The sequence below is a fragment of the Eumetopias jubatus genome, unplaced genomic scaffold, assembly GCF_037043125.1.
Source record: "Eumetopias jubatus isolate StellerSeaLion01/CBP00866 unplaced genomic scaffold, mEumJub1_p1.0 scaffold_1, whole genome shotgun sequence".
Taxonomy (NCBI): domain Eukaryota; kingdom Metazoa; phylum Chordata; class Mammalia; order Carnivora; family Otariidae; genus Eumetopias; species Eumetopias jubatus.
In genome coordinates, this window is record NW_028274807.1 from 192,172,810 (window position 1) to 192,189,498 (window position 16,689).

Consider the following 16,689-nt stretch of genomic DNA (forward strand, 5'->3'; position numbering starts at 1 on the left):
AGCCCTTACCCAGCGAGGTGCCTCTGGCCCAGTGCTCTCAGTTAGGAAGCCAACAGCTTCAGGGTCCAGGCTGACCCAGAGACAGGATTCAGAAGAGGAAGCCAGTTCTACAGACGCAGAGGCAGAGGACAGAACAGGGAAAGGCAAGTATTGGTTAGAAAAGGCAGCAGAGTTGGAAAACAAAACAAAACAAAAAGAACAACCAAGTCCGAAGGAAAAGGAGTCTAACATTAGAGAAAAATGCATGCTCTGGCTGCAGAAGGGGTTTAGCAGCAGGGTTAAGGGATTGACAGAGACCTAGGTTCTCCTTCTACAGATGCCTAGTCTATGCTCACTGACGCTTAACGTCACCTAAGTCTTGGTGTCTCCACCTGCAAGCTGGAGATAACACCAGCGCCTGGAACACACTGGCTGGTGTGATGAGCAGATACAGTGGTGCCGAGTGTGTGGCGACCAGTAAAGGCCAAGCAGTGGGGGCCACGGGGCAGTGCCACAGCTGCTAACCTCAGCCACGGGCACCAAAAGCCCACACGGCCTCAGTCCTGCATCTCTCAGTGAGGACAACTCTCCTGTATGAGTGTTCTGGGAAGGATTCAATGAGTTAATACAAGTGAAGCACTCAGGTCATTGCTCAGCTCACAGGAAGATGTTAGTATGAATATCTTGAGGACACAGCAAGCCGCTTCCCACTGAAGGGGCCCTGGCAGGAAGGGGACAGGCACGAGTCCAGCATGCCCCCACTCTTCTCCTGGCCCTGGAGCCCAGCTGTGCGCATGGTCAGCCTGAAGGCCAGAGAGCTGGCCACCCCAGCACTCACCTTCCCCGACCTGCACGATGAAGGGACTCTTGGGAATGGTGTCCCCCGCAAAGGAGACCTTGACCACATGGGGGCCGGGCTGCACTGGTTTGTACACACATCGATACACCTGGTTTCCTTTATCTTCCACCAGCAAGTCCACAGTGTTCTTCCCCTGGGGATCCTCCACCTCAACACCAATATCACCCACACCAGCACCTGGAAGAGAGCAAGCACTCCAGGAGCCCAGGTCACCTTCTCAGAACACTCGCTGCGGATGAGCGCAGGTGCAAAGTGCAGACGGAAGGAGACGGGCGCTCGGAAAGTCCACACCAAGATGCTAACAACTGTTTCCTGGTTGGGCTGGGAGGGTCATAAACTTTCCTTTTCTCCCCCCCATTCTCTATTTTTAAAATTTTCTACATTGAAAAGAAAGATGACATTTCATTTCATGAACTGTATCATTTAAAAAAAAAAAAATTTTTTTTTTAAACTGTGTCTTATCATTCCTCCCCCCACCCCCAGACCTGGCATAGAATTTGGTCTAGTAAAGATTCTTTTTTTTTTTTTTTTTAAGAGAGCGAGAGAGAGAGAGAGAGAGAGAGAGCATGAGTGGGGGCAGGGAGGGGCTGAGGAAGAGGGAGAAGCAGGCTCCCCACTGAGCAGGGAGCCTGACATGGGGCTCGATCCCAGACCCCTGGGATCATGACCTGTGCTGAAGGCAGACGCTTAACCGACTGAGCCACCCAGGCACCCCTAGTAGATGATTCTTAAAACTTAGTTTCTTTGGAACAGTTATTTAGCCAAGGCAGGAATATGTACAGAAATTGATTGATTATTAATAATCAAAGCCAAGCTTGAGTGTAAGATCTTAAAGAAAAGCTGGTTTGAAGGGGCGCCTGGGTGGCTTAGTTGGTTAAGCATCTACATTCGGCTCAGGTCATGGTCCCGGGGTCCTGGGATCGAGCCCCGCATCAGACTCTCTGCTCAGCGGGGGGCCTGCTTCTCCCTCTCCCTCTGCCTGCCACTCCCCCTGCTTGTGCTCTGTCAAATAAATAAATAACATCTTTAAAAAAAAAAAAGAAAAAATCTGGTTTGGAAAAATCTGTAAATATAACCAACACACTTGAAAAAGAGCACTTTTGTTGGCAGTGGTTTGATTTAAAAGACAAAAGTTCAGGCATCCCAAGCCTTGGGGGTCCCCAAGGATTATCTCAGGCTCTGGAAGAAAGCCTGATCCACAATACCTGCCGTGTAGATGTCGAAGTAGGTGGGCTTATTGGCGATGTTTCCAGCAGCTTCCAAGCCTGGGCCTTTTGCAGTGACTTTACTGGCATCTCCCTGTGCTTTGTCGACATTCACTTCAAAAGGGCTCTTGGAGATGTGCTGTCCTGCAAAGAGGACTGTAACCTACGAGTGACAGACAGATGTGATATAATCATTGCTCCCTGCCCAGGGAGCGCCCATGTCAAGCCACATGCGTTGACAATCTCCTCTTCCATCCTCCAAACTATCCACACGAGGGTAGCTGGAACCAGGAGCCCCGGTTAAGTGGCCTGAGTGGGATTCCCACCTGGCTCCATCTACCACATGGCTGGGCCTCGGACATCATGCCTTTAGCAAACTGAAAATGTTTACATTGGAAAGGGTGGCCTCTTTAATAGGAGGTGAGCCAATACTTCTACTTGAATCTGTAGACACTGGACGCTTTAACGCAGCCGCAGAAGGGGCCACGGTCCCCCCAGAACATAAGGCACAGTTCCAGGATTTCAAACCTAGAGTCAAAATGTCTTTCAAGGGACCAAGATCACTCATGTGAGATACAGTACAGATTTTCATCTAAGATTTGAGTCAGTTCTCATCTCTTAAATTTTAAGGGGTATGAAGTTGGATTTCATATGAATTGAATTAATTACATCATAAATGCTCCCTTCAGGATTTTTTTTCCCCAAATTCCTGATGTCCTAAGGGTATAAGAAAAATCGATAGCCATGATGCCACATGAATTCACTAAAGGCCAAGGTAGTAAGTATGGTCTATGTCTCAAAATTTTGGCATTGTATTGACCTGTGTGTGCTGTTGAAGGCTTTCTTTTAAGGAAAGACACACTCCTGGATCACCCTACTCACTTATAAGACTCTCTGGGCCCCTGTTCTATAGGCCAACTAGACACCCACTCAAACAGAACTCAAAATGTTGCTGAGACAAAAGGCCTGGGGGCTAGACCCCCATCATTTCTCCAGGTACATGACTGGGCCACTGGACTATATTCAACTGGCCCTCTCCACACTCAGGCTTCAATAGAGATAGACCCTCCAGAGCACCCCAAAGGGGAATACTTAAGGAAGCATTGAAGACAACCCATAGCATCTATACTCCACGCATGTAGCTACAACCATTTGTTACCCAGATGGAGTTAAAAACAATCTTACATTGCAAAGAACTGAGTAGAAGTCAACCTTCCTAAGATACCCTCTTACACACATACTGATGCAAGCCCAGAAGAGCAGTCCAAGCAATAGTCATGACACCCCATCTTACTTTGTGCAACCCGGTGACCTTGGGCAGATACTCCACGGAGTATGTCTTGTTCTTGTCGCTGTCGGGGGTCACTTGTGCCTAGGACAGAAAATGAGCAATAAAGAAGGTGCTGGGTGTGAGTAAAAAGTACACCATGCCAGCCAAGGCCCTGAGGTGAGCTGCCAGGTCAGGCACCTGTCCTGGCTATTTCCTGCCCCACCACTACTGAAGGATGCCCCGGGAAAGCAGCAGCCAAAAGTCACAGAAACAAAGTCACGTGGCAAGTCACAACTCCCTACTGTCCCAGGGCTGGAACTTGGTAGATGAGAGGGACCATAAAGCAAGTCACTTCAACCTTTAGTGGCTCAGTAATTATTAAGAGCTTATGGAATGCCAGGCCCAGTGTCAGGTACCAAATATAAAACAAATCAGGCATAATCCCTGCACCAGTGGAAGAAACAGACCACATGCAAGTAAACTTAGAATTTCAGATGGTGCTAAGCATTAGGAATAAAATCGAGTCTTAAGAAGATAAGTAGAAGGAATGGCATGTGCAAAGGCCCTGAGGGAGGAACCAAGGATAGCCTGGGAAGAGAGTAAAGCATCAATTTTGTTATTATTCTTTTGGCCATCAGCATCTAAAACCTCAATTCACAAGGCCTTTGCTAAATCCAAAGTATCCTTTATTTTATTAAACATTGTAAAAAACAAACAAACAAACAAAAAAACATAACATTGTGTCCTTGGGTATCAATTTCTATTACCTTTCAAGGCCCAGCCCTTGGGCAATTACTTTGACTGCTCTAAGCCTCAGGATCCTTTTGATAAAAAACAATTTTTGTTCTGAGCCTTAATGAGAAAATGGAAAGCACAGTCCCTGGGCCTGTCACAAGCCCCAAAAGCTCCACTGAATGGCAGCACCTTCCAACCTACCTCCTCTTTGTTCCCTTCGGGGTCCTCAACAAACACCATCACCTCTCCTTGCCCAGCACTGATGGTGTCCACAGTGAACTTGGCCGGCTGCTTCACCATGTTTCCTGTAGGCTCGATTCCTGTCAGGTTTACATGAGCACATTACAAGCTGGGCAGGGCCTCGACATAGAGACCATCACCCACCATGTTTCCCTCAGGGAACTAAGAAATGAGACCCAGCCCTGCAGCTGCCATGTGAGAGACAGAGACATCTATGACAAGGATTATCAAACAGGTTGAAAGCCCTAAATTGGTCCTTGTTATTTTGTTTTTATTTTATTTTTTTAAGTAGGCTCCATGCCCATTATGGAGCCCCATGCAGGTCTTGAACTCATGACCCTGAGACCAAGACCTGAGCTGAGATCAAGAGTCAGATGCTCAACTGACTGAGCCATCCAGGTGCCCCTGTCCTTGTTATTTAAGCGATATCTGATTCTGAAATATTCAGAGCAATTCAGTCAGAAGTCTATATACAACTGTGAAAAATGATACAGGAACTACCAGTGGGGTTTGCCCCGAGGGAGGTAACATTGGGGAAGGAGGAAGGAGGTGTGGGAGAACGGCACATTTTTCATTAAAGACCATTTTGCATTACTTGAAATGCTTAAAAAATGGCATTTGATCAGTATTTCTTAAACTATTTTGAGATGACTGAGCAAATTAATGAGATATTCACATGCAGGTAAAAGAAATAATACCCTTTATCTAGTTCCCCAAATGGTTATATCGAACAAACCCTACCACACACACACAAACACACACAAAACCCTAGTATAGTATCACAATGATCCTGGGCTTGACAGTCAAGATACAGAACATTTCCATCCGAACGGAGGTCCCTCATCTTGCCCTTTTATAGCCATACACACTCCCTCCCCACCCCACCCTTTCCTTACTCCAGTAACCCTAATCTGTTCTCTGTCTCCATAATTTTATCATTTCTAGAACGTTCCATAAATGGAATCACACTATGCAACCTTTTCGGGTTGGCTTTTTCCACTAAGCATGATCTTTTGTAGATTCATCCAGGTGGGTGCCTCTATCAATAATTTGTTATTTTACTGCGTATTCCTTGATACGAATGTACCAACATGTATTTAACCATTTACCCACTGAAGGACATTTGGATTGTTCCTAGTTGTCTATTACTGATAAAGCTGCTATAAACATTAGTGTACAGGGCTGTGTATGGACGTAAGAGTTCATTCCTCTGGGATAAATGCCAAGGGGTGCCAACTGTTGGGTTGTATGATAGTTGCACGTTTAGATCTTTTAAAGAAACTGCCCAACTGTGTTCTCAAGCAGCTGCATTCCCACCAGCAATGGATGAATGATCTGGATCTGCTTTCTCTGCATCTTTGCCAGCATTTGGTATTATCACCACTTTCTATTTTAGCCATTCTGATAGATAGGTAGTGATTTTAATTTGCATTTCTCTTATGGAAATAACACTGAACATCTTTTCATGTGCTTCTTTGCCATTTGTACACCCTCTTCCGGGAAATGCCTATTCACATCTTTTGCCCATCTGCTAACTGGGTTTTTTTAACCTACTGAGTTTTGAGCATTCCTTATATATTCTAGATACTGGTTCTTCATTGGATAGGTGGCTCTCAAAATATTTTCTCCCAGTCTTAAGCTTGTCTCTTCGTCCTCGTGACTGTAAAGAGTTTTAAATTGCTTTAAAATAAAGTTTTTGAGACTAAAATCCAACCGTTGTCTCAGCCGCATTTTGGGTTCTGTTTGAGGTGGTGTCCAGGTGGCCTGTGGGGTGGAGACAGGGCACTTGTCTTGCATGAGAGCAGGGCGATCCAGAGGTGTGCCTTCACTGTGAGAAAGCAGTCCAATCCTCGTGTGCCATGCCAAGACTTCGAGGCACAGACCATGCTTCATGAAATTTTTTATGTTCTGAATTTTGGTGAAGTCCAACTTACCGTATTTTTCCTTTTAGGGATCATGCTTTCAGTGTCAAATCTAAGAACTCTTGGCCTAGTCCTAGATCCCAAAGATCCTATGCTGTTGTTGATTTTCTGGAAGTTTTATAGTTAGATATGGTCCACTTTGAGTTAGTTCTTCTATAAGGTATGATACTTGGGCTGAGGTTGTTTGTTTGTTTGTTTTTTCTGGCCTATGGATGCCCAATTGCTCTGGAACCATGTGTGGAAAAGCCGCTCTTTCCCCCCACTGAATTGCTTTTGCACCTCTGTCAATAATCAGTTTGCATAGTTGTGTAAATCTCTTTCTGGGTTCTGGATTCTGTTCTGTTGGTTCCACATGGAACCAACAGAACAGATCCTTCCACCAATATCACATGGTCTTGATTTCCATACCTTGATGAGTCCTGAAATCAGGTACACTGGCTCCTCCCACATTTTTCTTCTTTTTCACAATCACTTTCCCTACTGTAGTTCCTTGCTTTGCCATATAGGCTTTAAATAATAATCTTTTCTGTATCTATGAAGAATCTTGCTGGAATTTGGATAGAAACTATGTTAGACCTATATGACAATTTGGGGAGAACTGATATTTTTACTCTTTGACTTTTTCAATCCATAAAAACAGTACGTCTCTCCATTTATGTAGGTCTTTTCTTTGGGGTTAATTCTTCTCATTAATGTTTTTTGTAGTTTTCAGCATAAAAATCTTACACATTTGATTACATTTACACCTATTTCTCAGTTTTCTGAGTGACTGTAAATGGTATGGTATTTTTAATTTTGATGTCCTCATGCTCATTGTGGGAAACCTATATGATATACATTCCAGCATACAGAAGTACAATTGTATTTTGTATGCTGATCTTACATCCTGAGACCTTGCTGAATTCACTTATTCAAGGAGAGTTTTGGGGCTTTTTTGTATTTTGTCTTCTTTTGCTGTAGATTCTTTGGGAATCCCTACACAGACAATCAAGTCATCTACAAATAGGGACAGCTTTATTTCTTCTTTCCAACATGTGTGTCTTTTATTTCCTTCTCTTGCCTGACTTTACTCACTAAAACCTGCATCATGATGTTGAATAAAATGGTGGTGAGCATGGACATCCTTGTCTTAATCCCAATCTTAGGGGGCACATTCAGTGTTTCACCATTAATTATAATGTTAGATGCTGACTTTTTGCGGTAGCTACTCTATATCAAATTGAAGAAGTTCTTCTTCAGTCCCCTTTTTCTGAGTTCTTATCATGGATGCCTGCTGAATTTGGTCAAATGCTTTTCTGTATCAATTGATGTGATCATGTGATTTTGCTTCTTTAGCTTGTTTTCACTGATTTTCTAATAGTGTGCCAGCCTTGAATTCCTGGAATAAACTCTGCTTGGTCATGATGAATGATTATTTTCATATACTGCTAAATTCTATTTGCTACTATTCTGTTTTACGCTTTTTTTTTTTTAATTTTAAGTAATCTCTACACTCAGCGTGGGGCTCCAACTTACAGCCCCTTGATCAAGAGTCACATGCTCTACTGAGCCCCTATACTTTTATATCTATATTCACGAGGGATATTGATTTGTAGCTTCCTTTTTTGGTATCACCTTTGTCTGATTTTGTTATTAGAGCTAGCTTCATAAAATCAATCGGAAAGTGTTCCCTCCTCGTATTTTCTGGAAGAGATTGTGTAGAATTGGTGTTCATTCTTCTCTACATGTTTGCTAAAATTCTCCAGTAAAACCACCTGGGCCTGAAGATTTCTTTTCCAAGAGTTTTTAAATTATAAATTTGATTTCTTTAATGGTTACAGGGCCACTCAGGTTATCTATTTCATCTCGGTTGAGTTTTGGTAATTTGTGTTTTATGTGAAACATCTATGGTTGTTACACACGTATTTTTTTTATGCCATGTTTTTTCTTCCTGTAATTGAAAGATTCCTTCTTTCCTCATTCTTCTTCTGTCCAGAGAATTTCCTTTAGTCATCCTTTTAGGGTAGATGTGCTGGTGACAAATTCTTTCAGTTTTCTTTCATCCAAGAATGTCTTGATTTCTTCTTCATTCCCAAAGGGTATTATCCCTGGATACAAGAATCTGAGTTGACAATTCTCTCCTTTCAGCACTTGAAAAATATTGTGCCACGTCTGCCTCCATGGTTTTTGAACAGAAATCTGTCATTCTAACTATTTCTTCCTGATAGATAAGGTACCATTTCTCTCTTGATGCTTTCAAGCTTTTATTGTCTAATTTCCTTTTTTTTTTAAAGATTTTATTTATTTATTTGACATAGAGAGAGAGAGAACAAATAGGGAGAGGGAGAAGCAGGCTCCCCCTGAGCAGGGAGCCCGACGCAGCACTCAATCCCAGGACCCTGGGATCATGATCTGAGCCGAAGGCAGCCACTTAACCAGCTGAGCCACCCAGGCGCCCCTATTGTCTAGTTTCTTGAAGTTTGTCTAAGATGTGGCTTGGTGGGGATTATTTATTTATCTATTGGTGGTGGTGGGTAGGTAGGGGGTTTATCCTGTTTGGGTTTAGCTCAACTTCTCGAATCTGTAGGTTTAGGTCTTTTGCCATATTTGGAAGATTTCAGCCATTATTTGAGCGTTTTCAGCCCTGAGACTCTGTGTCCCCTGTGACATAAATGTTAGATGTTTTATTATTGTCCCATAGGTCCCTGAGACTCTGTTTGTTTGTTTTCTGAGTCTACTTGCTCTGCCATTCAGATTGGGCAATTTTTACTCTATCTTCCAGCTCACAGATTCTTTTCTCTGTCCTTCCATTCTGCTACGGAGCTTATCCCGAGTTTTTGAGTTAGTGCATTTTTCAGTTCTAAAAATTCCATTTGGTGCTTCTTTATATCTTCTATTTCTTTGCTGAGACATTCTATGCCCTTGCTGAGCTTTTTCATTTTTTCGCTTCTTTGAAGTGGATTTGTAAGTGCTTGTTGAAGCCTTTTTATAACAGCCGCCCTAAATCTTTTCAAATAATTGTAACATCTCTATCATCTGGTGTTGGCATCAATTGACTGCCTTTTTTCAGTTTGAGATCTTCCTGGTTCTTGGTATGATGACTGATTTTTTTTACTGAAACCTGGGTACTATGTTATGTTATAAAACCCAGGTTTTAGGGTGCCTGGGTGTCTCAGTCGGTTGGGCGTCTGCCTTCGGCTCGGGTCATGATCCCGGGGTCCTGGGATTGAGTCCCACATCGGGCTCCCTGCTCTGCAGGGAGCCTGCTTCTCCCTCTCCTCCCCACTTGTGCTCTCTCTCTCTCTGAAATAAATAAATTAAATAAATAATAAAAAAAAAAAAATCCACCCCGGGTTTTATTTAAATGTTCTTTCTTAGATGCCTTTGTATAATGCTGATGCAGCAGGGGAAGGAGGAGTGCACATCTTGTTCCTGCCAATGGGGGAAGACGTCCAGGTTCTCTATTCAACCTCCACTGATTCTCAGAATGAGGGGGGCTCCTCATTACTAGCAGGTGGAGGTGGGAGATCCAGCTCCCCACTAGGCTTGCACTTGTGGCTGGAAGGGCTAGGAGCACCTCATTGCTGCTGACATCATCTACTGCCATCTCCTTATTGCTAGACTGTGCTGAGAGTCTAGACTCCCCCCTTGGCTCTTACTGGTGTAAGTTGGGGCAGAGAGGCCACTATCTTTCCTGGGATGCTTGGCTGCAGCAGAGCAGTTATTATCTTGCAGTGTTCTGTCCTGAAAGGCTGCCCTTTCCGGTTTCTTTGGCCAGAGAATGCAGGCGACTGTTTGTGCCCTTTGGTGTTTCAGGTGGGTGGCTTCCCTGTACCCAGTCTGATATATAGGAGGCAAAAAGAAAGCCCAGGGAACTCACTACTCTGTCGGCCCTTGGGTCCTGTGATCTGTAGCTGGTTTGTCTTATTCTCTTTCAGAGTCTCCGTATGTTTATCTTGTATTAAATGCCCAGGAATTTTAGTTGTATTCAGCAGAAGAATTAGGAAAAGGATTTCTACTTCATCAGCCCAGAAGCAGAAGTTCAAGTATTCCTATTTTAAAAAGTTTTTCTATGGGGGCGCCTAGGCGGCTCAGTCAGTTAAGCGTCTGCCTTCGGCTCAGGTCGTGATCCCAGGGTCAGCGGGTCCTGGAGTCGAGTCCCGCGTCAGGCTCCCTGCTCAGTGGAGAGCCTGCTTCCTCTCCCTCTGCCCTCGCTCCTGTGCACGTGCACTTTCTCACTCCCACGCTCTCTCTCTCCCCCACTCTCTCTCTCTCCAATAAATAAATTAAATCTTTTTTTTAAAAAAAAGTTGTTTATGATGGAGAATTCCACATTCCATGTCTATACAGACATGGAGAGCTATCTACTGAAGCCCCAGGTACCTATCACCTCGACGCGACAACTCACGGCCAGTCTTGTTTTTACGTCTGCACTCCTACCCCCCCCTCCTCCTGTATCATTTTTGATACAAATCCTAGACCTCACATCTTTATTTATTTTTTGAAGATTTATTTTAGAGGGTGGGGGGAGGGGCAGAAGGAGAGAGAGAGAGAGAGAGAGAATCTCAAGCCGACTCCCTGCTGAGCATGGAGCCTAACGTGGGGCTCCATCGCATGACCCTGAGATCGTGACCTGAGCCGAAACCAAGAGTTAGACCCTCAACCAACAGCCACCCAGGTGCCCGTGGACCTCATAGCTTTAATCCATAAACATTCACTATGTATCTTTAAGACACATTTCTAGAATATCCACATCAAAAAAATTAACAATTCCTTAAAACCATCAAATATTCAGTGTTCCTGTTCCCTAGTACTCCTCACAATGAAGGGTGCTTATGGCTTGCTCTGCAGTGAATGCTTCACACAGAACACGGGTTTTAGGAAAGGTTTCTGCTTAGTTCGTAGATGCATGCTTTCAACACACCTAACCCTGCAAGCGAGCCCCCACAAAGATCTCCTTGTGGCTGTAGGTTTACCTCACTCCAGCCCTCCATCCTTTCAGTGAATGGGTCTCAGTGAATGCATCTGCAAGTGCCAACCAGCTGCTAACTGCAATCTGGCCAACGTCCAAAAGATAAAATTTAAAAAACCTCTCAAACCTTTTAAAAACTAGAGGATGAGATGTTCTCTATGCTTTCTGGCTCAGTTGGCAAAAATGAAGCAATGTGGCCACACAAGAGACAGAAAACTGCCCCTGCCCTTGGGTTCACCACAGGACAAAGACAGTATCTTAAGGCCCGACCCATGTGGCCTCATGTGCGGCCCTGTTGCCTAAAATGACACTTGGTCCTCCTACTTAAGAAGAAAAAAGGGGCGCCTGAGTGGCTCAGTCAGTTTAGCGTCTGACTCTTGATTTCAGCTCAGGTGATGATCTCAGGGTCATGAGATCGAGCCCAACATCGGGGCTCCGAGCACGGCATGGAGCCTGCTTAGGATTCTCTCTCCCCCTCTACCTCTGTCCCTCCTCCCCAACACTGCCTTCCCACACTCACACTCACTCTCTCAAAAAAAAAAAAAAAAGAGAGAGAGAGAGAAAGAGAGGGAAAACAGAACTATCGTATAATTCAGCAATCTCACTTCTAGGTATAGATGAAAAAATTGAAAGCAGGGACTCAGATACTTGCATATTCATGTTCACAGCAGCATTATTCATAGGAGCTAAAAGGTGGAAGCAATCCAAATGTTCGCTGACAGAAGAATGGATGAGCAAAATGTGGTATAGCAATGGGGTGAGGTATTCATTCAGCTTTAAAGGAACAAAAATTCTGACACATGCCACAACATGGACGAACGCTGAAAACATACTAAGTGAAGTAGGCCAGACACAAAAGTACAAATATTGTATGATTCCACTTACATGAGGTACCTAGAATAGGCCAACTCATAGAGACAGAAAATAGAATGGTGGTTTTCAGGGGTTGGGGGCAGGGGGAGGGGAGGGCTAGAGTTTAATGAGATTAGAGTTTCAGTTTGGGAAGATAAACACATTCTGGAGATGGATGGTGATGATGGCCATACAACACAGGGAATGTACTTAATGTCGCTAAATGGTACATTTTTTTAAATGGTTAAAATAGGGAATGTTGTGTTATGCATATTTTACCACAACGAAAAAAAATGAAAAAAATATGTACCTATGCATACATATACAGGTGTGTATTTTTTTTTTTTAAGGCGTGTTTCCTCCACAAGGACACAACACTTAAAAAAGAAAAAAAAAAAAAAAGGCAGATGAGGGGCACCTGGCTGGCTCAGTCACTGGAGCATGTGACTCCTGATCTTGAGGCTGTGAGTTCAGGCCCCATGTTGGGGTGTAGAGATTACTTAAAAATAAAATCTTTAAAAAAAAAATGGCAGATGAAGGAAATGGCAATGACTAGCCACATTCCTGACTACAGCAAATAGTCATTTTCTAGAAAACAGCATCGTGAAAGGAAACCGTTTCACATTAACAATGGGGAAGCTGGACAGCCAGTGATAAGGTGACTGCAAATAAGCATTTTATGCCTTGATTAGATTTAATCCACTTGACCAGTTTTGTCGACAAGAGATTTATTTGGCCCTTTGAAGCCTTTTTTTTTTTTTAAGATTTTATTTGAGAGAGAGAACAAGTGGGGGGTAGGGGCAAAGGGAGAGGGAAAGCAGACTCCCCACTGAGCAGGGACCCCCCCCCCCAGCACGGGGCTTGACCCCAGGACCCCAGGATCATGACCTGAGCCGAAGACAGACGCTTAACCATCTTGAGCCATCCAGGCACCCCAGCCATTTGAAGCTTTTTGCCATGAAGGAAGCATAACCTTGAAAAATCCAAGATTCCTTATTCTAGCTACCACTTTTGGTTATGGCTCAGTTTTAAAGCAAGCATGGACATGCTAACCTCTGAGTGAATGCGCATCCTGGGAGGGCTTCAAACAAAGTCCCCAGGCCCCACACTGTCTTCACTGTATGTATACAATGACTGCATACAAATGATTGCACGGATGGCAGCTCTATGCCAAAAGGAACCTCAAATGGCAAGTGGGTTTGTTCCAGAACTATCAGGCTGTCTCTGCTGTTCTAAATCATGCTAAAAAGACAGATGAAAAGAACCTGACCATAAGATTGAGAACCACATACAGCACCACTGCTCTGGTTCTGTGTTACCTTAAGACTAAGCTGATACCAGGTGGGGAAATGCTATCTTCAAAGGGAATGAGTGTATGGGATATCCTGTTACAAGCAAGTGCTCTGAACTCTTCAGAAAGTCAATGTCATTTAAAAAAGCAAAAAACAACAAAAAAAAAAAACTGAGGGGGGGGCAGGTAGCGCCTGGGTGATGCGGTTGGTTACATGTCCAACTCCTGGTTTCGGCTCAGGTTGTGATCTCAGGGTCATGAGATTGGGCCCTGCATTGGGCCCCATGCTCAGTGCAGATCCTGCTTAAGACTCTCTCTCTTCAGGGTACCTGGGTGGCTCAGTCGTTAAGCGTCTGCCTTCAGCTCAGGTCATGACCCCAGGGTCCTGGGATCGGGCCCCACATGGGGCTCCCTGCTCTGTGGGAAGCCTGCTTCTCCCTCTCCCACTCCCCCTGCTTGTGTTCCCTCTCTCACTGTGTCTCTCTCTGTCAAATAAATAAATAAAGTCTTTAAAAACAAAAAAGACTCTCTTCCTCTCTCCCTCTGCCCCCCCCCACCTCCCTAAATACAAATAAACAAATCTTTAGGGAAAAAATTTTTTTTCAGGAAAATTATTCTAGATGAAAAGAGTCTATAAAGAAACAAGAAATATAATATGTGAATCATTTTTTAAGATTTTATTTGAGATACAGTGAGAGAACGAGACGGAGAGAGAATCTGAAGCAGACTCCACACTGAGCACAACCCAACTTGGGGCTTGATCCCACAACCACGAGATGATGACTTGAGCCAAAACCAAGAGTCAGACGCTTAACCGACAGAGTCACCCAGGCGCCCCTGTAGTAAGTGAATCTTAATCAGATCTTGGTTTATAAAACAACAAAAACTATAAAAGATGATTTTAGGACAATAGGGACATGTTCATATAAACTGGATATTAGCTGATATGATACTGTTAATTTTCTTATGTGTGATCATGAATACGGTGGTTATGCAAGAGCATGCCCTATTTTTAGGAGAGGCTTGATGATATACTGAGTGAACTGTCACGATGCCTGCAATTGATTTTCAAAGAATTCAACAATCTCACACACACATACACATACACAGGAAGGGCTAGAGAAAACTATTATGTTAGAATTCGAGCAGAGCTCGAGTTAGATTCGAGCAGAGGATATACAAGATAATTTGTGTGTCTAAATGCTATCCCAGGGGCGCCTGGGTGGCTCAGTCGTTAAGCGTCTGCCTTCAGCTCAGGTCATGATCCCAGGGTCCTGGGATCGAGCCCCGCATCGGCCTCCCTGCTCAGCAGGAAGCGGGCTTCTCCCTCTCTCACTCCCCCTGCTTGTGTTCCCTCTCTCACTGTCTCTCTCTCTCTCTGTTGAAAAATAAATAAAATCTATTAAAAAAAATAAATAAATAAATAAATGCTATCCCAATGGTAGTTATAAAAATTAAGAAATATAATCCATTCCTTCCCTTCTCCATAAAAAAGGGAACAAATTGTACCTCACTGTGCTAATCTTTACCAGAAACCACACCAGGCTGAAATGCAATGTTCTTAAAAAGCTGGTGTGTTTGAAGTCAGGTGCCAACCAGAACACCAAATGCCTCACAAAATGCCTTCAACCCACCATAATGTTCTGAGCAGAACACTGCCCTGCAGCTGCCTTCGTGATCATCAACAGGATGTCTCAGCGAGGAAGTGTGTGGGGAGTCACAATCGCTACCCCCCAACCTGGAAATCTTGAAGCAGAAGGAGCATGACCAAAGGAGAAATGAATCAGCAGCCAGATGACCCAACTCCTGTTGATGGTGGTGATCTGGGGTGGGCACCCCCACCTCCAGTGGATCGGGCCTCTGATTCCTCATCTGAAAAATGGGAACAATAGTCCTCTCTTCGTCCCAGGATTACTGCACTAAAATCACAACGCTACTAACTCCTCGTTCTCCATCAGGTTAAAGCAGCAGTGCCTAGATTCGTGAAGCAGCAACGATGGTCACAAACAAATGGACCTTGAGGTAAAAAACAGATGATAAAGGAGGCCTGGGGTATCTAAAAGGTCAAGCCTATACGTTCTTGATACTACACATCTTCCTCCTGAAGCCACATAACCATGTCTAAGACCAGAGGACAAGCCTCAAACCCAGCAAGACCCGTGCTTACCTCGGCCATAGGCCCTGGCTTTCTTCGGGTTGAGTTTGGGTTTAAGAGGAGCCCCGGGCTTGAGCTTGGCTTTGGGGAACTGGGACAGGTAAGTCATCACTGAGTGCTCGTCCACATCTGGATGAATAATTTCTTCAGGAGTGATGACCTAGAATAAAGCCCGGTAGGTGAACGCCCAGAACACATCACTTGTAACTGTCAAAGATTTGCAAATGTCTCTTAAGCCAAGCACTACAAATTTAAGAAATTGAATCAAGCTCTAAATTAAGGAAATCACATTAAAATGACATGGCAACGTCAGTGTTTTTAACCTTTTAGAGGTGTCAGTCTTCCTTTTGGAAGCTGAGGACCCCCTCCAGACAATTCTATATGTAATTTCCAGAGGTGCACACCTGTCCCTGAAAGAAAGCTTACTCATCCCCCAGAGAAACTTTCCAGAAGGGGTAAGCTACATCAAGTGAGAAGAAACAAGTACACAAGGGATTGGAGCATATTACCAAAAAGCACATTACTGTCCTTTTGCTTTGCTCATCTACTCATTGCCTGCATCTCTAGTAATTCTGTTACTAGTAAAAAATAGTAATAAAAACAAAGCAACAACACAGGATGTATTCGACATGTGGTCTTGTTCCAGACTGGATACTTGTATCCTCCCGAAGTTCATATGCTGAAGCCATAACTGCCAGTGTGATGGTATTAGCAGGTGTGCCTTTGGGAGGTAAGTAGGTTGAGATGAGTTCATGAGGATGGAGCCCCCATGATGGGATTGGTGCCCTCACAAGAAGGGGAGGAAAGACCAGACCTCTCTGTCTTTGCCATGTGAGGACAGAGCAAGAAGCCAGCTGTCTGCGAGTCTGCAAGTCACAAAGAGGGTCCTTCTCACCAAGCACTGAATCTGCTCGTACCTTGCTCTTGAACTTCCAGCTTCCAGATTTGAGAAATAAATCTCTGTTGTTTATGCCATCCAGTCTATGGTATTTTGTCATACAGCAGCCTGAGCTGACTAAAATGGGTTTCAAGACATTATGAGCTGTTCAAAGAAATAGGGAGGAAATGAACTTCTCCTGACATGCAGCCTAGGAGCAAGATTATGCCCATGCCGGACAGGTAGGCATCCCCCCGCTCCCCCGACGAAGGCATCACAGCCTCAGGTCCACTACTTGACCCAGCCCTAAACAGTACAAAAAATCCCTCTGCCCCCAACAAGGGTGCTGAGAA

At 44.2% G+C, this 16,689-nt stretch overlaps 1 protein-coding gene across 4 annotated transcripts in view; it reads right to left on the reverse strand.

Moving 5' to 3' along the window:
- FLNB (filamin B) overlaps positions 1–16,689 on the reverse strand; it is a 143,580-nt gene that overhangs the window by 66,842 nt on the left and 60,049 nt on the right. For all 4 annotated transcript variants that reach the window (XM_028110330.2, XM_028110329.2, XM_088027906.1 and 1 more), the window contains exons 4-8: positions 15,472–15,619; positions 4,250–4,368; positions 3,338–3,415; positions 2,044–2,206; positions 818–1,015 (exon numbers count right to left, since the gene is read on the reverse strand). In XM_028110330.2, coding sequence (XP_027966131.1) covers positions 818–1,015; positions 2,044–2,206; positions 3,338–3,415; positions 4,250–4,368; positions 15,472–15,619 — 706 coding nt within the window. The remainder of the gene's footprint in view (positions 1–817; positions 1,016–2,043; positions 2,207–3,337; positions 3,416–4,249; positions 4,369–15,471; positions 15,620–16,689) is intronic.